Consider the following 24,287-nt stretch of genomic DNA (forward strand, 5'->3'; position numbering starts at 1 on the left):
TAAGTGACAAGGTTATAGTGTGAAAAAAGCTAATGGAATCTTAGGCTGTCAAGATAAAATATCTAGAGTAAAGAAAGAGTTCCTCAGTTTACTGGTGTTTGATTGAGGCGTACAGTGCTGATTTTAGCTCTTGGAACCACAGTCAAAGCAAGGCTATAGGAAACTTGGTGGGCATTGAAAAAAGAACAGTTGGGACCTTGAATGTATCTAAAATGGGTCCTAAGGTCTATCCAGAAGAAGAGAAACTAGACAGGCTCTTTGTAGCTCCATATAATACAGCACCAGTAGGAGGCACTAGAAGACAATGATTCAACCCAGGCCAATGAAGACCTATCCAACTCTGAACTGCAGATCAGGGAAAGGACTTTTGGGGAGGTAGTGTAACCAGGGCAGATTTCCAAATTCAGTGGAGATGGAGATGGAAATTCCAGCTTCCTCTCTTCAAATCTCTGCCACCACCAGGATCCTTGATTATGTGCCTAGAACTCACTACATAACATATTAAAGTTAAAAAGCCAATGTTCATTCTTACTAGTATAGCCATGGGGGTGCTATGAAACATGGAAAGTCCTCCCTTTAAAGTCAGGAACAAGAGAAGATGCCTCTACCACCACTACCATTAAGCATTTTGCTGGAGGTCCTAATGTAGTATCAAAAATACCTCACCCATCTCAGAGAACATAAGATGGATAGAAAGGGCATGAGACTGATCTGGGTTTGATACCTAGCTCTATAACTTACAATATGTATGACCTTGGGAAATTATTTAACCATATCTTTTTCTCATCTACAAAATGAGCAACCTCATCTACCTCAAGGAGTTTTTATGAGGGTTGTGCCTCTGGGGGCACAACCAAACCCCAAGAGGAACCAGGTTGTGCCCTCAATCAGGGTAATTTAGGAGAGTTTAGTGAAGCAACTATTGACAAAGGTGTGGGCAGGACGAAGGAGACCCAGTAGGGATGATGAAACCGCCCGAGGTTAGCAACAGAGGGAGCCTTTACCTAAGAGAATGATTACCAAAACGTGGAGAGAAATGTGGGTGTAGGTGTAGCTGTCTCTGTAACTGGCTGTGGGAGAGGCCACATCACAGGACCTGTGGCCTTCAGTAGAATACTGCCATTGGGCCTGTAGCCTGTCAAGAGAGAAAATACCCCACCAGACTCCTGCCAATCTGTTATCAGCTGAAACCATAGGGCAAAATAGTCCCATTGATGCAGTCTAAGGGTCAGCCCCCTGGGGCATAGAAGTGGGTGGAGAGGGTGGAGAATGGATCTGGAAGGACAATGGGAAAACATCAACCAAAGTTGATGTTTATAAACTTTAGTCTTTTTCCTGAGTCCTCCCAGTTGCATTTTTTCCTCAACAAGCAATGCTGAGCTGTAAACTGGAAATTTTTTAGCCACTCTTTTACCTTTTCAAAGAGCTTCAATTCAAAGGGTATTTATTGTTTTACATGATCCCCGTAGCACTTTCTTAGGTAAACTGGGCCAATGGTATTATACTGAGGCTTAAGAGATTAAATGACTTTTCCAAGATCACAGAGGGTCCAAGGCTATAACCCAGATTCATTAGGTTTGTGAGATGTCCCAGAAATAGTGATGCTAAAAAGGTTATTTGAAGATGAACCCTTTGAGTAAACTAATGGGTCGCAAGCATTGTCATCATCCAGGCACAAAGTTGCATCTCCACAAAAATGATCTGATTCCACTTATAATAAAGACTATATGGTGTGTATAGTATATATGCACATATGTAATTTATAATAAAGGACATATATACAAAAATACCTATATTAATAAAAGAGAAAGAGAAAATCAGAACCAGTGAATGGAGCTCAATTCAAATATGCTAATTTAAAAAGGTACTCGAGTGGCCGTGGCTGAGCATGGAATTAAATTCTGAGCTTCTTGACAGAAGTTACACAATTCTCATTATTGGGAAAGAAGCAACATACTATTTTCTCAGAGGAAAAAAAGGAAATGTTTTGGGAAGGGGGTGGGGGAACACTCTATAATGGGTTTCTTGTGGAGGAAGCTCCCTTGGATGTAAGACACTGAGTGACATAATGGACAGTGTCCTTGATAACAGTTTTATAACTAATAAAAATGAGAGTTTTCCATGGTTGTTTCTTGAAATGCGGGCATAACATTAGAGTACCTCTCCATGAAGGTCATTCTAGGAGGAGTTAAGATAACGGTCCAGGCATAAAGTTCCTGGTGTTCTAACGGTGTCACAGGTGGACCTGAGGGAAGAGGAGAGAGTCCTTCCCTTTGAGACCATCTCCCTGAGTAGCATGTCTGTCAGGCAGGCTTTGGATTGGCAGGTACCTGGAGGTTGTTCTCTCCATCAAGGCCCGCAGTGAGTGCTAGGGTCAGACGCTGCTGACTGCGGAAAGGGAATTCTTGGACTTTGAGGACGAGATCAGCAGGCAGAAGGGCTGGGCTGACAATCGATCTTGACAGCATTGTGACTTGCATTCATGGTGCCGCCAGTTCCTGACAGGCAGCTGGATGGAACTCAGTCAGGCATGTGACTAAGCACTGCCTTTCCTGTCGTCTTCCAGCGATTTGTTTTCAACTATCAAGGAGTTAAAGGTTGGGAACTGGGGTAGAAAATACTCTCCCAGTTTCACTCCTTCGAGCTTAAACCTCAAATACAACTTCCCCACAATGCCATACAGTCTGCCAGCCAGAAGAACCTGCCCCTCACCTTTTGTGAGCGTTACAGACCAGTACTGGTTAGAATCCCCTATCCCTGAACTTGAATGCAGGTGAAATGAGATGAAAATGGACTTCAGGGGTGGACTTGAAAGGAACTGATGTAGGAGCTACCACCTATTGCCACCTCCAGGTGCCAGGCAAGTTAAAACACAACCTCTGTCTTCCCTGTTTGCCTTTCAGGTAGGTGATAATCTGCATTTTATTTCTCAGATTAGACAATGCGGTTCTGAGATGATAATGCAATTGGCTACGGTCACACATTGATAGAGCTGCATTTGATCCTAGCTTCCTCTGACTCATGCAGGGCTCACGGGCGCTCCAAACAGCGGAAGCCTTGATGCTTTGGCCTCTGTGATTTGGAGGTCATGGCTCCCTGGCTGCCCGTGTAGGAACTGCTGGTCTTGCCTGAGTCCCATGTCCCTGACTGGATACCGGATACAACTGCCCAGAGCCCAAAACGGAACAGGTGTGGACCCGCCACCCCCTGGGGCCAGCTTTTCAAGGAGTGTTATCCATGTCTCTCATTGGCCCTCACAACAACCAGATAGATAAAACTCATTACAGGAGAGTCAAAGTGGTAAACCTGTCACACACACACACACACACACACACACACACACGCACACACATGCACATTCACATGCACACACACACACACCCCTGGTGTGGATCAGAGCTGGGACAAGAGCCCAGCTGCGTGGAGTGCCCAGGCCCAGGAGAACATGTGTGGGAAGATGTTGTGTAGCTGAGAAATTGGGTGTCTGTCAGCGACCATATGCTCTCTCAGATGTAGACAGTGTAGCCCAATTACACAGAGCTGGAGCGATGCTTTGTTAGGTGCCCTGCATATCTGGCTTAGTGGGTTTTTTCTAATTAGATCCCTGATCAATCCCCACCCCCCACCCACCATCCCCACCCCAAAAAGAAAGTAACGATAGAATCGGTTCTGTGTTTTTGATTCCAGATTATATTTTGTGTTGTTTTCCTTGACCTCCGTTTGTCTTATCTCTCTTCATCTCAAAATCCTATAAAGTGAACAATGCAGAAATGATGGGTAGAGGTTGATCTTCTGGTTGGAAACATTTCGATTGCTTCTTATGGGTGTATTGAATTTCATTCTGGCTGAACAGAATGGACTCTCCTGCCTCCATTTTTAAAGAGCGAATAAAGCAACAAAGTTTAAACCTCTGTTTGTTTCAGTGACATCAAAGGCTATCCGAAATACAAGTGCTGGTGCTTAGGGTCTTATATTAGCCCCTCTTCTGTTGGGATCTGCTTAGCAAAAGTCCTGAGTTGCCTGAGGGTGGCTTGTGGTCAGGATGGCAGAGTACAGCCAGCAAGGCAACTGACATTTACTGAATGCTTACTGCATGCCTGGCACTTTCCTTCGATTACCATCATTTAGTTCTACCACAACGCTAAGGGTAGGATTCATTGTCCTCATTGGCGAGGTGACAGCACAGACTACTCACAGAGTGAGCCACTGGCTGGGTCAGGATTTAAAACCATTTCTCTCTGATTAAAAAGCCCATTTTCTCCTCCTTCTGCCATGTTCCTCACTCCATTTCATCCCTGGGAGAATCAGGCACCGAACTCCATAAAATTGGGATGAGTCATTCATGATAGGCAAGCAGCCCTGCAGAGGAAGACTCTCATATTTTGCTGAGCAGGTATCACCCTGATGCAGACATATTAATTTCTTGGGCGGGAAAAATATCTCCTTTTTTTTTTTAACTTAGGGTTATGCTTAGTTTTAGCCTGATTCTTTATCCCACAGTCCCGTCTTCATCTTTCTTCCCAACCTTTATCATTCTCCTTCTCACCTCCAAAATCATTTCTCAACTTCCCCTTTTCCCTCTCAGCTGATTTCTTGCCCAGTCAAGAAGTGGTAGGTGGGGTGTCATTTAGCTCATTATTCACCTAGCATGTATTGAATCACCTACTACATGCCAAGGAGAGATAGACAAGAAAAGCAATGGTGAAGTACTGGCTGCTCCTGGAACACAGAGGGAAGAAGTGGTTGAGCAGGCCTGCAGGGGTCGGGAAAGCTTCCAAGAATAGTTTCCTCACCCAGGATAACCACCCTGGCACCAACAGAATCCTGTACAAACAAAACAACTGGCCAGTGTGGCTCAGTTGGTTGGGCGTGCACTGATTCCTGGTCAGGGCACTGCCTGGGTTGCAGGATCCATGGTAGGGGAGCACCAATCAATGTGTCACTCACATCGACGTTTCTCTCCCTTCCTCTCTCTCTAAAATCAGTTTTAAAAAACAAGTCTCACCATCACTCTTCGAATGTGCTTATGTTCATTCAAGAGAGGTCGTGTGGGCAGTGTTCAAGATCACAGACTCTGGAGCTGCCAAACTGCCTCTGGTAAAAATCCCAGGTCCACCAGCTGATAACTCTAGGGCCTTGGACAGGTTATACATCCTCTCCACACTGCCCCTTCTCCATCCATAAAATGGGGCTAATAATAGTGCCTACCTCTTGGATGTATATGTTCATAAAGTACCTAGATCACTGCCTGGCACAAAGTTAGCACCATATAACTGTTAGCTGTTATTCTTCTTCTTCACTTCGTAACCAATGTTTGTGGAACCCCCTCTGTGTAAACGATCCGTGCAGGAGACAGCACTGAATACCAAGAAGCAACATAGGCCAGTAGCTAAGAGCATGGAGCTTGGTGTCAAGTGCAAATCCCACCTCTGACACTTACCAGCCTGTGACCACAAGCAAGTTACCTGTGCTCTCCGAGCCCACTTGCGCTTGTAAAAATGAGAATAGTGATACCTGTCTCACAGTGAAAACAATAGGAGGCTCTTGGCACAGCGCCTGTGTCACGCATGGCAAGGGCAGATCCGTGGTAAAGCTGATGTTATTGCCGGTGCTGTCACAGGTCCAAGAAACAGACTCCATGGAGCTTTCAGCTTTCAGCTGATGTATGGAGGAAAGATACTCCGGGCAGTTTTCTCGTGGACTCTGACTTCCTCCAGATGCCCAGCCGAGGCAGATCCAAACAAACTGCAGCGTAGGATCTGGGTGTCTGGAGAACCCAAAGTCTACCTGTGTGAACAAGGAAGGTATAGCATCCTCAAGCACATCCCAAAGAGAAGAAAGGGTCTCAACTGTGATGTCTTTTCCTCACCTCAGTGAGGAAGAGGCTGGCACTCTGCAGACAGAGTGGATGTATCTGTCCTGAAAGGTCCCAGGTCTCCAGTTCAATGTGGAACTGAAGCAGATAACAGCCCTTGACTGAGCGTCAGCCCGATCGGCCCCAAATAGTTGACCAGGGGGTTTTGACCCCTTTGTTAGCTGGCGCAGGTTGAAGCAGTGGGCTGCTTAACCTTTTCAAAAGAAGATAAAGTGTGTGGGTGTGTAATTGTCAGTCACATTTTTTGGTTTTTAACTCATCTTCCTCAAAGAAATGTGTCAAATATGTTGTTATTAAGATTATTTTAAAAGAAAAACAGTGGCAGACAACCCTACTAAGAAAAAAAAATGAAACCATATGTCAATTTTTTAAATCCTGATTTTTAACCATATATGAATGTGCTCATACACTCTCACGCGTACATTTTACTTGCTTTTCTGTATATTTCCAAAGGGATTTCAGATACTAACAGCCGAGGGCCTTTGCACACTGTTGGCCTTCACAGAGCAGATCTCAGAATGGGATGCAAGGCCCCCGGCAAGATGCTTAGTTAGACCCGTTTTACAAACCCAGTCCTGGTTGTCCTCGGAATGTAAAATCTAAGTGCTTTTGTGGGGACAATGGGAGGGGAGGAGAAAGGGTGAGCAGTTAAGCCAGAATTTGGAGATTCCTAATGGAAACTGGCCCGGGGTCTTCCCTCACTAATGTGAACACTGATGTTGAGGAGCAGGAAGTGAGCCAGGAAATGTGATAGGACCCCATAGAAATGCCATCCAGATGTAGCTGGCAGCTGCTCTAATCTCATTGCTCTAATTCTCTTTATTATTAGAATATTCAAAATATTAACCTCACTCTGGATATTACTAAATTAATTTGGACAAATCACAATTGATGCCAATTAACTGTACTGAAGAGCATTTCCTCTTAGTACTGCAATTCACAATTGCACATAATTGCAATCTAATTTATTTGCTTTAATTAATATTTGATTTATATAAAAAGAGATGGGAGAAATTTTTCAAGGGTGTCTGCCTGCTGCCCAGCTGGTATGGCTCAGTGGTTGAGTATCAACCAATGAACCAGGGGGTCACGGTCAATTCCCAGTCAGGGCACATGCCCAGGGTGTAGGCTTGATCCACCGTAGGAGGCATGCAGGAGGCAGCCCAGCAATGATTCTCTCATCATTGATGTTTCTATCTCTCTCTCCCTCTCCCTTCCTCTCTGAAATCAATAAAAATATATAATAAAAAAAAAACAACTTAAGAGTGTCTTTCTGCTGACAACATTTTAGTGCCTAAAAGGAAGCCTTTTAACGCTAAGGTAATTCTTTCTTAAGTTCAAATGAGTTGGGTTTCAAGAGGCTCTCAGAGTCACGGTATAAACATGTTCATTCAGGGCCATTCATTGCCCCTAATCCCACTTTAAAACCCGGTAGTTTAACGGTTCTTGCAGAGAATAATTTTACATGAATTCTCATCTGTTGATAAGGTGAAGTGCTCATTACCCATATACAGGGCAGGCCCAGGCACAACTGTGCAGTCAAAATTTGTCTCTGATGCTCTTCCATGGTCCTTTCTTTGACTCCCTTGTCAGTGCCTCCTGCAAGTGCACCCCCAGATCATCACGCTGTGGGTTGCCCTCCCTCCAGCCCACCAGACCTAAGCCAGCTCTGCATTCCCTGGCCTGAGTCCTTCCAAATTGACTCTTCCTGAGTCCTGGCAAGTCATGAGAACCCATCTGGGGGAATTGACTCATGGTAAAATATCAACTGACTGATAATAGCCCTCAGATGATCCCAGATAATATAGCTCATTTTAACCTAGACCTTCAAAGCCTTATGCATGGTCAATGGTGATGGAAATGTTGCCTGTAAGTAGCAGATGGAGATTTTTTTTTAGACCTCAAAAAGCCTTTAAGAATTCTTTAAATTACATGATAAATAAAAACAAACTCCATACACACAATAAAGAGAGACAGGAGGATCCCCAGTTTAGTCAGCTACTGATTCAATCTTTTTCTTCTAATCTTTAATGTTGAAAGTATTACATATGTCCCCTTTTTTCCTTCATTGATCCCCTCCAGCCCACCCCCACACCCTGCCCCAGGCCCTCACCTCCCCACTGTCTGCATCCATGGGTAATGCTTATATGCATACAAGGTCTTTGGTTGATTACCTCCCACCCACTCACCCTCCCTCCCTCACCTTCCCTCCGAGATCCTGCACTCTGTTCCATGGCTTCATGGCTCTGGATCCACTCCATTCATCAGTTTATTTTGTTAATTAGATTCCACATATGAGTGAAATCATGTTATACTTGTCTTTCTCTGACTGACTTATTTAACTTAGCTTGATACTCTCCAGGTCCCTCCATGCTGTCTCAAAGGGTAAGAGATTCTTCTTTTTTATTGCTGCATAGTACTCCATGGTATAAATGTACCACAGCTTTTCTACCCACTCATCTACTGGTGGGCACTTGGGCTGTTTCCAGATCTTAGCTATTGTAAATTGTGTTGCTGTGAACATAGGGGTGCATACCTTCTTTCTGATTGGTGTTTCGGTCAATCTTTATTTCAAATATTTACCAGTCATCACTGTGTGTCCCACAGGCACCAAAGGCTAGAGATAGAGGAACACCCTCTGTATTTACAAAACTTTCCCCTTCCCATTCTCCCTGGAATCATTTGATTTAACATTTGGAGAACACTGGATTCAAAAGAGCTTTCTTGGACAATCCACAGAATGGGAAAAATATTTGCAAATTATATACCTGATAAGGGACTTATTTCCAAAATATATAAAGAACTCTTAAAATTCAACAATAAAAGACAAGTGACCCATTTTAAAAATAGACAAAAAAGTTGTTTTTTATTAGAAAAATATTTCTGCTTCTTTCATACATCTTAATGTTCAGGAAACAGTCTTACATATGTGTCTGAAATACTGTACGATCACACTGTTTAAAGACCAAAGCACTATAGATAAAGCTGATCAGCTGTCCAGAGTTCATATGGGATCTTGTTTCCTGATTTTACATTAATTTCTGAAAGTCAGAAATGTCATCTCCAAAAAATATATAAAGAGGGTTGTAAACAGTAATTATTTTTGCCCTGGCCACTGTTGCTCAGTGGTTAGGGCATCGATCCGAGCATCAAAGGGTCATGGTCCCGGTCAATGGCACCTGCCTGGTGGGTTGCAGGTTAGATCCCTGTGTCCCAGTCGGGGTGCATGTGGGAGGCAACCAATTGATGTGTCTCTCTCACATCAATATTTCTCTCTCAAAAAGATAGAGTTACCATATAATCCAGCAATTCTACTCCTAGGTATATATACTCAAGAGAAATGAAAATATATCTCCACACAAAAACTTACACAAAAAATGTTTAAAGCAGCATTATTCATAATAGCCAAAGGATGGAAACAACTCAAATAACTATCAGCTAAAGAATGAATTTTAAAAATGTGGTATACCCATACAGTGGCAATAAAAAGGAATGAAGCGCTGATTCATGCTACAACAAGGATGAACCTTGAAAACATTGTGCCAACTAAAAGACGCTAGTCACAAAGGGCCACGTCTTGCAAGGCTTCATTTATATGAAATGTCATGAGTAGGCAAATCCAGAGAGACAGAATGTAAATTAGTATTTCCAGGAGGGGAGAATAGAGAAGTCTGGGTTTTTCTGGTGATGAAAATATTCTGGTAGCACAACTCTATTAATATGCTAAAAATCCATGAATTTTACACTATTTTATAGTAAGCAAATTACATCTCAAGAATACTATTATTTTATTTAAATGTTTCTCTCCCATAGGTTATTGCATCATAAATCTTCAAGATGGGGGTATGGTTTATGTTGTGTTTAGAGTAACTAACTGCCTTCATTTTCTGGGCCTGAAGGCGTTCCTGAACACACAACTCTCAGTGGTAAAACCAGGAAAATCCTAGGCAGACCATTGGGGACATACTTATACGAATAAACCATTCAATGTTTATCACAACTTTAGGCATCCTATATTTTTACTTGCTAAATCTGGCAACTCCAATTTTACAAGATGACCCAGTTCTCCTAAATCAAGGTGAAGCAGAGAATTAAGATTGAAAAGCAAAGAGGGACCACAGGAGTTTGAAATTAGGAAAAAGAGCTCCTTATGCATTTTATAACCGTGGCCAAAACGATGGCAAGATAGTTTTCCGGAAACCTCTTTTCGCAACCTTCCGACTCAAGTTCTCTCATTCCCCAGGTCTGTAGCAAAGGGTTCATTTCCAGGACTCCAAAAAAAAGATATTAATACATGGTGACATTAGGTACTGTGTTTTCTCAAAGGTATTTCATCTTGGGTGAAGCTTAGATTGAGCTTCCCCCTGGCAGCTGAGTGCATGATGAATTGTATTACAAGTAAGTCTATTTTTAGCCCGCTAGTGCTTTGGCAGACAGGCTGTTAAAAATAGAAGCAGACCCAGTGGAGTAAAGAATCAGGGAGCTTTTCCTTGCTGATTACTGAAAATGAAGCCTGTTCTCTGAGCCTAAATGATTGGAGGGAAGGTGGGTGCAGCCGTGATCTAACAGGTTTAAAAGCTGTGGTTTATACTTTGAAAATTGGTGTGTCATGTGTCACTGAGGCAGAAGATGAGGGGCACAGCTCCAACGCGCGTTCCCTGGAGAGAGGTACTGGGAGTAAAGGACTTGCGTGTTTTATCCGGGAAGAGGCGCGGTGTTTTAAGAATTATTTGAGTGTATCTGTCATCAGAAGCTGACGGTTCCTCCATTGTTCTCCCTGTGGTTTCTCAAGCGCACCAGGTTAGCAGCCACCAGGGGGCACTGAATCAGCCTGTCCCACCTCTGAGCTTCTATTCAACAATGCAACACAGTGGTTTAAGCACGTGGATTTGGAGTCACCCAGACAAGGGTTCTGGATCTGGCACTCCCGCTTTAATCAGAAAACAGGGATGATAATAAATTGCTTCCATCAGAGGCAGGTGGTAAGAATTAAATGAGCCCGGCCAGCGTGGCTCAGTGGTTGAGCGTCAACCTATGAACGAGGAGGTCACCATTGGATTCCAGGGCAGGGCACATGCCCAGGTTGCGGGCTAGATCCCCGGTGGGGGGCGTGCAGGAGGCAGCTGATCAAAGATTCTCTCTTATCTCTTTCCCTCCCCCTCCCTCTCTCTGAAATCAATAAAAATGTATTTTTTAAAAAGAATTAAATGAGATAATGCCTGGTGCTCGGTTTCACAGCACAGCACGACCCTGGAAGCGGTCGGGTGGGTTCAGGTGCTAACAGCAGCACAGAGAAGGCATTAGCGTCCTTCCGTTCCCTTCTACTCTGCAATCTCTCCCCGCTTCCTCTCTCCTTTCTCAGGGACACCGAGGCCTCCTTCATTGCTGTCAGGTCAGAGGCCTTTCTTCTGGCCGTGCGCCAGGCATGTTCTCCACAGAAATGCCCTGTGACTGCCCAAGTTCTGGCCAGTCCGCTGTGTCCCAGTATTTCCCCAGTGTGGTTCACAAGCCGCCTGCATCAGAACCGTCTGGACTTAGGAAGTTGGAAGTTCTGGGAATGGAACCTAGGGATCTGCATTTTAATGAGTTTCCTACATGAATTTGTGCATGGTAAAGCTTGAGAATCTCTGCCGAGTTTTAGTGAGTTGTTTTTTGTTTTGTTTTGAATGGAGAAGGAATATAATGGAGAGAGAAATTGATTTCAATCAGCTGATAGGAGGGAAATTAGCTGATTATCTGGTTAAAGCAATTCACACTGAACTGTGAAGAACAAACTCCCCTTTTAAGAGAATTTACATTCTGACACTTTGCAAACCTTAATGAATTTCCAATTAGTGAAATGTGTGGGATGGATGTTTAAAGAAAAACCCGACCTTCCCTGTGACCAGTGCCTCAGGGGAAGCCTTTATATACCCATCAAAGGAAGAGTGTGTGACTTAGCAGACCATTTCTCCTACCACTACCAACTAAAATTTAGCCAAAGCCTGCTGACTAGGGAAGAGGAGGGAAGGAGAGAAGTAGAAGGCAAAGGAGGAAGATGGGAAATTTAGGAAAGGTTAACAAAGGAGTAATGGGGGGTTGGGGGGGGGGGGCAGAGAATAGGGGAAGGAAGGAGAAGCCTCTCAAATACCCCCACCCCCATAACATTTGGTGCTCCTAGCTTGTCCAGATGCAGAATGGACTGATGGGAAAATGGCCCAGCTGCTCTCCTTCCACTCTATCCCAAAGACCGTCACAATGGCGGCTTCTATTTTATTTGCTGTGCCGTTTGATTTTTTAATATGCATATGCGAGAGTCGCCCCTTCACTCCTCTTTGCTGCTGCCAGGCAGACCACTGCTCCCTCTGCTGAGACTAAGTGTGGCACAGGCCCGTGCTTGGGCTTTCCCCTCCCCTTTTACAGCCCTCAGGGAATTCTTCTGATTGCACAGTTTTAGTTGTTTGTTTGTTTTTAATATATTTTTATTGATTTCACAGAGGAAGGGAGAGATAGAAACATCAATGATGAAAGAGAATCATTGATTGGCTGTCTCCTGCACGCCCCCCACTGGGGATCAAGCCCGCAACCTGGGCTTGTGCCCTTGACAGGATTCAAACTGGGGCCCTTCAGTCCACAGGCAGACGGTTTATTCACTAAGCCAAAGCAGCCAGGGTTGATTGCACAGTTTTCAATACCAGCTATATAACTGATGACTCAAGATGCCTCCCAGCTCCAACCTCTCCCTTGCACTGAAGACCCTTATGTCTAACTGCCTTCACTATCTCATCCCCAGGGCCTAGACATCTAACAGACAGCTCAAACTTTAACATGTACACACCTAAACTGATTTTCCTCCAAAATAATATGTTTCTCCCCCAGTGAAGTAGTACTGGACTCACCCAAATGGATCACAAACTTAAGAGGCATCCATGAGTCTCTGTCCCCACCCTCTCTCTCTCTCTCTTTTTTTCATCCAACAGATCACCGAATCCTGCTGGCTCTGACTTAAGAACACATTTGAATCTCACTGCCTTTCACCACCTCCAGTACTACCAGCCGTGTATGAGACATATCACCTCTCATCCAGACGCCTTCATTGTCTCCTAATGGTACCCACTGCTTCCACTCTTACCCCCACAATCTCAGTGCCCTATACAGCCATAGCTGAACCTTTTATTACATAATTCACATCACCTCCCTCCTCTTCAATGGCGTCCCACTGCATTAAAAAAAAAAAAATCAAAACACCTTACGTGGTTCAGGACTTGCCCTACCATTGTTGACCTTTCTCCTTGTTGGGGTTTTGTTTTGTTTTTTGGCGCGTGATGCAGGCTGTGAAGTAATTCTTAACTAAAAAAAGAGTGTGGGAACCCTAATCAGAGTACGCCAGACGATCAAGGCAAACTCGCCATATGCTTGCCTGCAGGCGAGGATGTCACCTGTTTATGTTAATATAGCACGAGCATCTCGAATTGGCAGGAGGCCTCTTCTGTTTGAGCGTGTATATAAGTTACCACTGACCAGCTAGGTGGGCTGGGCCACTTTGCGCGGCTGCCTTTATGGGGCTACTTTTGTGGGGCTACTTTGCCTGATGGCTCCTGTAGCAGCAATGGTTACTCGGTCTACACTAGTCTCTCCTTTATATGCCTACAACTTCCCATCTCTTCGTCTAATACCTGGCGTCTGAGGACCTGTGCTCCCAACAAAGGGATAGATGCAGAGAGAAAGTTTATTTATACTTTCCCCGAAGGGAAAGGGCTGGTGCATTGCTAATCAATACAAGGGCAAGAAATAAACTGAGGCCTGCTCTTTTAAAGGACAATGGCTGCTGTTGCTAGGTGACAAGGGAGGAAGGGGGTCATGGAGGCTGAAACTGAGCAGACATCAGGGGGGTTGTAGTTTGTTAGTTCTTCAGGAGACAATCGCAGCAGGTGACCTAGGGAGATGTCTTATCAGTATATTGCCCCCCTCTCCTGTCCAAAAAGCCTGTCCCTCAGGCCAACGCTCTATCCACTAAGCCAAACCAATCTGCGCTCTTCTCCTCTCTCTTTTTTTTTTTTTTTTTTTTAGGGCATAAGGTAGAGGGTCTTAAGCCGTACCAAATGGAGGGACAAAGAACTCTACTTCTCTACTTGGACACAGAGCAGTCCAAGTAAGACCCCAGAGGCTTGAAATAGTGTACAAGGTGGGGAATTATGATGTGTTTCAACCATAAAGTGAAAGAAAGGATGGAAGGAGATGAGGTTGGAGAAAGGGGTCCCAGGCTGTCCTCACATGGAAGTCATTACAAAGCCTCTCTTTCCCACGCTCCCTCTTCACTCTTTCTCCCTTTCACCAGGTTCACCTATTTGCTTTAAAATAACCCCTCAATTGAAAACTGAAAACAATTCAGGCTTTACTCAGGATTTTCACCTGTATCCTGAGAACAATAGGAAACCATTTGGCAGACTTAATTAAATGAGTGGTCAGAGCAGGTTTTCTTTTTAAGTTTATTCTCGTTGCTGCATTGAGAATGGTCTGGGAAGGAATGGACAGGAAAGATTTGGACAGAGCAGTCAGGTGGTGATAGGTAAGAGAGATCACGGTGAACTGAAGTGGTGGGAGCAATAAGATAGAAGGAGGATTGGGCAGGTGTGGAAAGTGTTTCTAAGGTAGAATTGGTAGGTCTTGCTGATGGGTTGAATGATCTTTTACCCTCTCTGCATCCACCCGCTTGGGCATTTAACTTTGTAGTGTCCTCTGCCTCTGTCTCTGGACTTGACCATGTGCCTGGCTTTGGGGAATAGAATGAAGAAGTGCAAGTATGCTGCTTCTAAGTCTACACCTCGAGAGGCCTTGCTCTTCCTTGTATTTCTGTCATCTCCATGAGGACATTCCTGAGGTAGCTACTGGCATGGAACAGATACGTGGCAAAGACTTGAAGTGCCCAGTCAGCCCTGTTGAGACGCGTCTAGATCAGTGGTCAGCAAACTCATTAGTCAACAGAGCCAAATATCAACAGTACAACAACTGAAATTTCTTTTGAGAGCCAAATTTTTTAAGCTTAAACTATATAGGTAGGTACATTGTTATTCACTTAATTAGGGTACTCCTAAGCTGGCCTTTGCTAAAAATGTCCTCAATCTGATTGAGGTACGTTCGCTGAGGTCGACCCCTTCCAACTCTCCCATCCACACTCGTCTTGTATACTTGTTTCATCTATCTCCTTTCCGAAAACCGACTTCTGCGCATGGGCCACGAAGTTTCGATCGCACTGTCCGTGTGCGCCCGCACGTTCTATTTTGTGGAAGAGCCACACTCAAGGGGCCAAAGAGCCTCATGTGGCTCGCGAGCCGCGGTTTGCCGACCACTGGGCTAAGTAGTCACCAGGCTGTTAGACCTGCTCATCTTTTGAATTTGTTCTCCATCCCTCTCTTCCCCCCATTTCAGCTCCCTATGGATCTCAAGGAAAAAATTGTCCAAAGGCCCTGCTCCACAGCTCCTGGCTTGATGTTCACATGTAGGGGCTGAAATTAAGCCCCTAAATTGACTGTGTTTGTCCCTTTAGAATGAACAGTCAGTCCCTCCTCCTCTGTGGGATCTAAACACTTGCCTGATAAAACCTTTGTGCCAGAGCTGGAATAAGCTGCTAGCAGGAAGGAAAGGAATTCAGGCCAGAGGCTACAGAAGGAACAACCAGGAAGCCAGGCTCTGCCAAAACACCTTCAGCAGCCAACCAGGTTTAGGTTGAGGACCGGACTGCCTTTGTGTTTTGTTCTTTAGTCTGTTTGTTTACCTGACATCCAGGTTGAATGTGGCTCCCAAGAAGGCCTATGGGGTTGCTGCTGGTGCTTCTCTGCCTCTCAGGGGCATGAGAACAGATGGGCTGTGGTGCCCAGAAGGTCACCAGCAGTGCCCCTGTTTGCCTCACACCCTGCCTGCTGAGGACCAGAGGAGGTGATCACTGAATGTTTGTTTAATTTTCTTTTTATATCCAATGCTAGATCATTCCTATTTGTCACATGGCTCCTGAGGCACCTGTTGCAGCTGTCAGGACAAATCTGTTCAGCCTTCCTGCTAATCTGGGTGCCTTGCCTTCTTGCCTCCCAACTTTCCTCTCGTATGAGTGACATCCAATTGCTAAATTTGGAATGGTCCCTGAATTGGCATAGTCTTGTATGGACCAAGAGCAATTCCCCTGAATCATGGTTAAAGTCATCAAAGCCAGGTTGGAGGTTGGGAAACCTGTCTAAGAACCAGTAATCTGTTCCGTATCTGTGGAGGAATGTCCTATTACCGTGAACAAGCAACGGACAAGAAAGCAATGGTGTGTGCTCTGGGGAAGCATCGTTCAGCCCTCCTATCTGTGACAGCCACCAAAGGCAACAATGGTGAAGAGGAGAGAGATGGTGTAGACAAGCTGATGGGAAACACCTTTTGGGGACTTTGCTCATAGTGACTTAGCCCCTGCCCTGCTCTGCCTTAATTCTAGGATCCACTGAATCACCTTGAACACAAGTTAGTCCAAATCTAAGAAGAAGAAATTGGAAGTTATTGTTTTTCATTGTTATGACTTCTTCCAGTCCTTATGAAACTGTTCATCTTTTGCAATATTTTGCTTGTCAGTCTCACTTTTCAGTGTTTATTCATTCAACTAAAGTGCATGGTGTGATGTATTAAGGAATGCATTGAGTATCTATGCAGGTGGCAAAAGGTATGCTTAGAAATACCCACAGGGATATCCCTTTGGTGTGCTCAGTCTATCTCCTAATCACAATCGCAGAGATACAAACACAAATCCATGAAGCTGTTGACGATGGTAGAATGTTTAATTTCATTTTCTTTCCAAGGCACTTAATTTTTCAAAATGATGATAGCACATTTCTTCTAATTATTAAACTAATGCTTGCTCATTTCACTGGGAAAGAAGAGGGAAAAAATCAATCAATCAAGTAATACAGAAAGTGACATTCTAAATCTGTTGTTCAGAGTTCAATTGCATATTATGAAGTAAATCCATCCATGTTTTTTCTATGTACATATGAATATATTTCATTTTTAACAATGGGATCACACTCTACATGCTGTTTAATAACCTGCTTTTTTCATTTACTATGTCATGGATGCCACTCATTTTATACAGATCCACATTCATTTTAAGTGGCTGTATGAAATTTCTTTATTCAATTTCTTAATTGAGGCATTAAGGTTGCTATTATCATCATCACAGAGAAACCTTAAAATCCCAGCAAATAGGTTTATGGGGAACTAGGACCACAGCTGATTTCTAAGCTTTCCAGAAATGTCCTTACTGGGTTCATGATTTGACTAATGTATGACCACATCCATAAAACAACAGTCTTCCCCCAGGGTTAAGTCTGTTGGCACCTTACCTTCTTTTTCCAGCCAAAGGCTTTTCTCAAATGAAATTGTATTTCCAGCACTTGGATGTCATCCTTGGTGCCTACAAAACCCTGGAGAGTTATTTGAAGTGTGTATTCCAAATAAGCAATAAGAAGAAAAAAAAAGAAAATAACAAGTGGTGGAGAGATGTGAAGAAATATGAACCCTTGTGCACTGCGAGTGTTAGTATAAAAATGGTGCAATAGAAAACGTTATGGACATTTTCCTCAAAAAAATTAAAAATGAAACTACTATATGATCCAGCAATTCCACTTCTGGATATCTATCTCAAAGAATGAAAGCAGGGTCTCAAAGAGATATTTGCACACCTATATTCATAACAGCACTACTCACAACAGCTAAGAGGTAGAAGCAACCCAAGTGTCCATTGATAGATGACTGGATAGATATAATGTTATAGCCATTCAATGGAATAGTGTTCAGTCTGAAAAGAAAAGAATCTGGTTACATGCTACATGAATGAACTTTGAGTATGTTATATGCTAAGTGAAATATGCCAGTCACAAAAAGACACTGTATGATTCCACATATAGGAGCTATCTAAAGTCATCAAATTCATAGAAAGAGAGAGCAAAATGGTGGGGGGGGGTGGTACTAAGGGATGAGGGAGGGGAGAAGGAGGAGTGTTGTTTAGTGGCTGTAGAGTTTCACACTTGCAAGATGGAAAAGTTCTAGAGATCGGTTCCACAACAATGTACATATAGTTACCACTACTGAACTGAACACTTGAAAATGGTGAAGATCAGCTTAGCCAACGTTGCTCCGTGGTTGAGCCCCCTAAACAACAAATCAAACAGAAAGAGCATCGACCTATGAACCAGGAGGTCTCGGTTCAATTCCAGGTCAGGGCACATGCCCGGGTTGCAGGCTCAATCCCCAGTGGTGGCATGCCGGAGGCAGCCAATCAATGACTCTCTCTCATCATTGATGTTTCTGTCTCTCCATCTCCCTTCCCCTCTGAAATCAATACAAATGTATATTTTTTAAAATGGTTAAGATGGTAAATCTTACTTTATGTGATTTTTACCACAATAAAAAATAAACTGCCTATATATACGCTTAGCACCCAGGTAGGGAACATAGACCCTACTTGTCAATGGGAAAAATGGAAAAGAATCATGCAGCCATCTTTAACCTGCCACGCCCACTGCAGGACACATCATGTCTAAAGCACCTGAGGATGTAGATGGTGGGATATTATTGCCAAGGCACTGTTCAATCTCCCAGAGATAAAGGGTGTCAGAAGGCCCTGTGAGAGGTGAGTGCAGTCTGAAACAAGAGAATAGGATAAAATGACTAAGCCTATACAGCCAATGAGGGGGGAAAATGGCCTGGAATTCTTCCTATACTCATTTTTAAATTTGTTTTTTCAATTACAGTTTACATTCAGTATTTTTTTTTTATTGGTTTCAGGTGTACAGCGTAGACAATCATATACTTCACAAAGCGTTGCCCTCAATATTGCCAGTACTCACCTGACACCATACAGAGTTAATACAATATTATTGACCACATTTTCTATGCTGTACCCGTGGCTATTTTGTGCATACTAATATGTACTTCTCAATTTCTTCACCTTTTTCGCCCAGTCTCCCAATCCCTCTCCCCAATGGCAACTATCAGTCTGTTCTCTGTATCTATGAGTCTTTTTCTGTTTTGTTTGTTCATTTATATTATTCTTTAGATTACACAAATAAGTGAAATCATGTGGTTTTTGTCTTTCTCTGACTTATTTACTTCCACAACAAAGATCTTGTAAGCCATTCTGCTAAAAGTCTGATATTCCCACCAAATACTTTTTCCACTGAGACCATACCTGCCTCCCCAAGCTATCATGACCTTGGGGACTCCAGGCCCTAACTGAATAGGTCAGATAGAAACAACCAGCAGAAGCTGACCCAGGAGACCTTTCAGAGTCTGCGAACACATAGAAAATTCAACAACAAACCATTTACATAGTCAAGACAAGGTGGCCATTATAAATGCTGCTCTCATGCACAGTGGTTCAAGTGACAGCTTCAAAAGGATTTGCAAAGATCCCCATGGAATTGGAACATAGGCAAGTCAGAGCCCATGACGTGTTACAAGGACAAACCTGATTGAACAAAGATCTAAAGCATCACCAAATGACTTTTTATTCCGTCCTGCTCTGTACAAACATGGAAGAATATGACATCTTTTAAATTGCCTCCCCTGAATGATGCAATATCCATGGTGCACGGGAAATGTTAAGCTAAATTTTTTTTGGGGGGGGGGGGGGGCGGGGGCAGGGGAGCAGAATGTTTTACAAAGCGAAGATCACAGTGTAACCACACTAATGCTCCCACTAGACTCTCAAACTGCCTTTGTGTCTCATAGTCATTAGACTGGAGGAGTAATGGCAACATCCGCAGAGGAAAACCCTGCCTTTATCCTTTCACCTACTGGTTTCACTTAAAGGGCCAGTCTTTTCCAAGCCTTCAGCGGTTCTCAACCTGTGGGTCGCGACCCTTTTGGCGGTCGAACGACCCTTTCACAGGGGTCGCCTAAGACCATCCTGCATATCAGATATTTACATGACGATTCATAACAGTAGCAACATTACAGCTATGAAGTAGCAACGAAAATAATTTTATGGTTGGGTCACAACCTGAGGAACTGTATTTAAAGGGCCAGAAGGTTGAGAACCACAGCTTCAGGTGGAGAATTCCTCATTGTGCATGCCATTTAAGTAATTGTAGCGGCATTCTAATTTTGCTCCCCACAGCAAAGTGTTTTCCTGAGATTGTGTGGGGAGTGTTTGTGTTCTGATCACTGCTGGGACAAATATGCTGGTTATTTTTAGCCAGCCTTGGTCTGCAGAATTCTCGCGTACCTTGGAGCTCCTATTGCATAGTGGTGTCATGCACTAGGAAACAAAAAAACCACAGTGGTAGCAGTGTCTAAGTAACTCAACCTCAATCAGACATCCCTAGGAGGCTTTATGATGAGCAGCCTGTGTGCACCAGCAGGACTGGGACCAGGATGAGGCCAATGAGGTACCTAGACAAAGTGTTCCCCCTGATATTTCTAAGAAGGCACTCACCCTACATTTGCACAACCCTGACAGTGAGCACCTTCTTAAATCTTGTGCCCTGGAGCCTCACTGACCTCACCCAATCCAGGCCTGGTTCACTGACTTCACTCTCTTATTTTTCCATTCACTCCTCAACTTCCTGCCCAAGACTGACATGATGTGTTGGCAGTATAGTCCCAATGTTAACAATTGAACAATGAAGAGAGCTTTAAGAAGGAAGGGTTGTCCTAGCTGGTTTGGCGCTATGGATAGAGCATTGGCCTGCGGACTAAAGGGTCCCAGGTTTAATGCCGGTCAAGGTCACATGCCCGGGTTGCGGGCTCCATCCCCAGGAGTATGCAGGAGGCAGCCTATCAATAATTCTCTCTCATTGTTGATGTTTCTCTCTCTCCCTCTTCCTTGCTCTCTGAAATCAATAAAAATATTAAAAAGAAAAGAAGAAGAAGGAAAGGTTGAGGATATCCAGTTAAGATGGCAGTGTAGGTAAACTCGGTACTTGCATCCTCACACAACCACATCAAAATTACAACTAAACTACAGAACAACAATCACTCAGAATCACCTGAAATCTAACTGAATAGAAGCCCTACAACTAGGGATTTAAAGAAGAAACCGCATTGAGACTGGTAGTGTTATCAGTGGGGAGCCCTCTTTGTCCTCACCTGTTGGTGGTGGAAGTGGTCTTTTTTTTTTATTGATTAAGTTATTACATATGTGTCCTTATCCCCACATTACCCCCCATACCCCCCACTCATGCCCTCAACCCCCCTGTTGTCTGTGTCCATTGGTTAGGCCAGCGGTTCTCAACCTGGGGGTCGCGACCCCTTTGGAGGTCAAACGACCCTTTCACAGGGGTCGCCTAAGACCATCGGAAAACACATATATAATTACATATTGTTTTTGTGATTAATCACTATGCTTTAATTATGTTCATTTTGTAACAATGAAAATACATCCTGCATATCAGATATTTACGTTATGATTCATAACAGTAGCAAAATTACAATTATGAAGTAGCAATGAAAATAATTTTATGGTTGGGGGTCAGCACAACATGAGGAACTGTATTAAAGGGTCACGGCATTAGGAAGGTTGAGAACCACTGGGTTAGGCCTATATGCTTGATATAAGTCCTTTGGTTGATCTCTCCCCCTTACCCCCACCCTCCCCTACCTTCCCTCTGAGGTTTGATGGTCTGATCGATGCTTCTCTGTCTCTGGATCTGTTTTTGTTTATCAGTTTATGTTGTTCATTATATTCCATAAATGAGTGAGATCATGTGATAGGAAGTGGTCTTCTTGCAATGTCACAAGAAAAGGGATTTTCTGAGAATCACATGGGAGAATGAGGTATTAGAGAAAGCTTTATTTCTTTGGAATCAAACCCTGAATTTCCAAGGTCCCATTTCCCTTTGTCCCAGTTGGTTGGAGTATCATCCCCAATGCCAAAAGGTGGTAGGTTCAATTCTGGTCAGGGCACATACCCAGGCTGAGGGTTCAATCCCAGTGGGGGCACTTATGGGAAGCAACTGATCAATGTTTCTACCTATCTGTCTATCGATGTATCTATCTATCTATCTCTCCGTTCCTCCCTCTCTAAAATAAAATTTAACAATATACCCTCATCTGAGGATTAAAAATTTAAAAATTGAAAGAATGTAAAAGAACAAAAAATAGAACTTTATATGCAAAGATATTCATTATTGACAATAATTTTTAAAAAATGAAACTACCTACATATCTGACAATGGTGAAATAGTGAGAATGGAAGGTTGAACATGCAATGAAAAGAAATGAGAATGGAGTGGAATATTATGCAGCCATGAAAAAATTGATGCTGATGATGCATAGAGTGGAAATGTAGAAAATTGTTTTAAATATGTTAACAGTGTCATCTATACCATGATTCCAACTATATAAAATAAGTGCACACTTAGATAAGGAATGGAAGTAAAATCGTTGGGATCTCAATGTGATTGGATTGTGAATGATTTATCTTTATAATCATTTCTTTCCTCAACGTTATAATGTTGATTGTATGATAAATAAATGAAACTTGGAGGAAAAAGGAAAACACTCAAATGAGACTTTTTTTTTATGTCAGGCAATAAATAAATAAATAAATAAATAAATAAATAAATAAATCGGTGATGCTTGGGATCATTTCTCATTCTTCCTTGCTCCTTCAAAGCAGCCTGTAATCTTCACGCAGATGTAGGGAATACACATGTCTGGGCTATGGGAGGAAGAGGGAGGTGCTTGCTAGAACACGATGCTGTTTGTTTAATGAACAGAAACCTCTTCAGTCTTCTTTGATGACAAATGCATTTGAACCATTTGTTAGTGTGGTTTTTCTGTGATAAATATGCACAAAAATCTTGCTAAAAAATGACGCTCTTTTTCTTTTCTCTTTCTTTTCCCCACCACCCACTTGCAGTTCTGCTAAGCCAATATTCTCTAGAATGAGCACAAGCTAAACAAATCGAATAACAGCTTTTGTACATCAACATCAAGAAAGAAGACACTGGGGAGAGATTGGATATGGAGATGGATATGAACAAGAATGAAACACCCACTTTGTCAAATCAGATCAGAGATGGTAGTGATTTTCTAAAAGGAGATGTGATTATGGATTAAACACCAGCTCATAGGAAACTATCATTGTATAAGATCAGATACATTCACCAGAAATTACATTCATAAGAAATCATATTCAGGAAATATTTCAAGAAAGAGGAATATAAACATGCTAGAATTAACATGTTAAATATATATGTACTGAGGTTTGTAAACTGTCCTTTTTTAACCAAACTGAAAACAAAAAGCTTTAATCTTTTAACATTATATATAAAAAGGCAGTCAATCCTAAAGTATTTCTATCTCAGTAGTCAAGAGACTAATCAAGCATCATTTATTGAGGAAGCGTCTTAGAAAATGCCTCTGAATATCTTCATAGGGGCCATGACCTTTGGCTTCCCCATCTCTGCTGTTCATTTATTCCACTGTGTAATTAGGAACAATCAGTTAAGAGATGTAATGCTTCAGAGTTTTTACCGAGTCTGTGTTCAGTTTAATGTCTGTACGAGTTATTACTGAGAAAGTGTTTCTGACGTATACTATGACTCCATCAAGCTGTATATTACAGGAAGTACATCCACATCACAGGTTCCCGAGAAACATAGTAAATTTCCCACCTTTCAGGAAACAGCATCAAGGAACTCTGAAAAATGTAGAAAGCTCATTTTCACCTTCGATGCTCACATATAATATAGAGGCTGCTATCAGATAAATACTTTTTCTAATTCTTCCTAGTATATCCATAAGAATTTAACATACTTTCTAAATAGGCATATGAAATATCTCCTCCTTTTTTTCCCTATTTCTTTCCCACACATGTCATGAGAAATCCATCTCCTTTCTTTCCCTTACTGACACACTCATTTTTGTTTTAAAAACAAACAAATCATTCCATTAAACCTATTTCTAAATGATAGTAAGTGGTACTAAATAAATAATAATTTAATAGCCTTAGAAATAAATGAATATATACTTATACAGATCAAAGAAACTGGGTAGGAGTAAATTGCCTTTTTGTTTACTAACGTTGGTTTCAAAAATACTCAATTTTTTCAGTTGGTTGGCACCTGAAGGTAGTTACAATTGATCAGTTGTCTTCAACAATCTTTCCCTCCCAGGTCTCCCCCACCAGCACCCTCACCATGTAGCCTGCCAAATGCAACAACAGAAAAAATATTTAATAATGAAGTAGTCAATTGCTTGAGAAAGATCACAAGCTAAAATGTACATGCAGGGATAATCAGTGTAAGCCAAACCATATTCTGTACCTGAGCAGAAAACATGCCTTCATTTTTAGATTCAAAATTAAGATAAAATTGGCATATATGTCGCTGGAGCAGCGGTGGAGGATAATACAAGAAGTGATACAAATCACAATTGATTTCTCTCTATTAGGGCC

At 42.7% G+C, this 24,287-nt stretch overlaps 1 protein-coding gene across 1 annotated transcript in view; it reads left to right on the top strand.

The window, feature by feature from the left end:
- LHFPL3 (LHFPL tetraspan subfamily member 3) overlaps window positions 1-24,048 on the top strand; it is a 481,707-nt gene extending 457,659 nt beyond the window's left edge. The window contains exon 3 of the mRNA XM_081101782.1: window positions 22,749-24,048. Within this exon, the coding sequence (XP_080957908.1) occupies window positions 22,749-22,777 (29 nt within the window). The 3' untranslated portion in view covers window positions 22,778-24,048. The remainder of the gene's footprint in view (window positions 1-22,748) is intronic.
- The last annotated feature ends 239 nt before the right edge of the window (window positions 24,049-24,287 follow it).

The sequence above is a fragment of the Myotis nattereri genome, assembly GCF_964212035.1.
Source record: "Myotis nattereri genome assembly, chromosome: 11".
Lineage (NCBI taxonomy): Eukaryota > Metazoa > Chordata > Mammalia > Chiroptera > Vespertilionidae > Myotis > Myotis nattereri.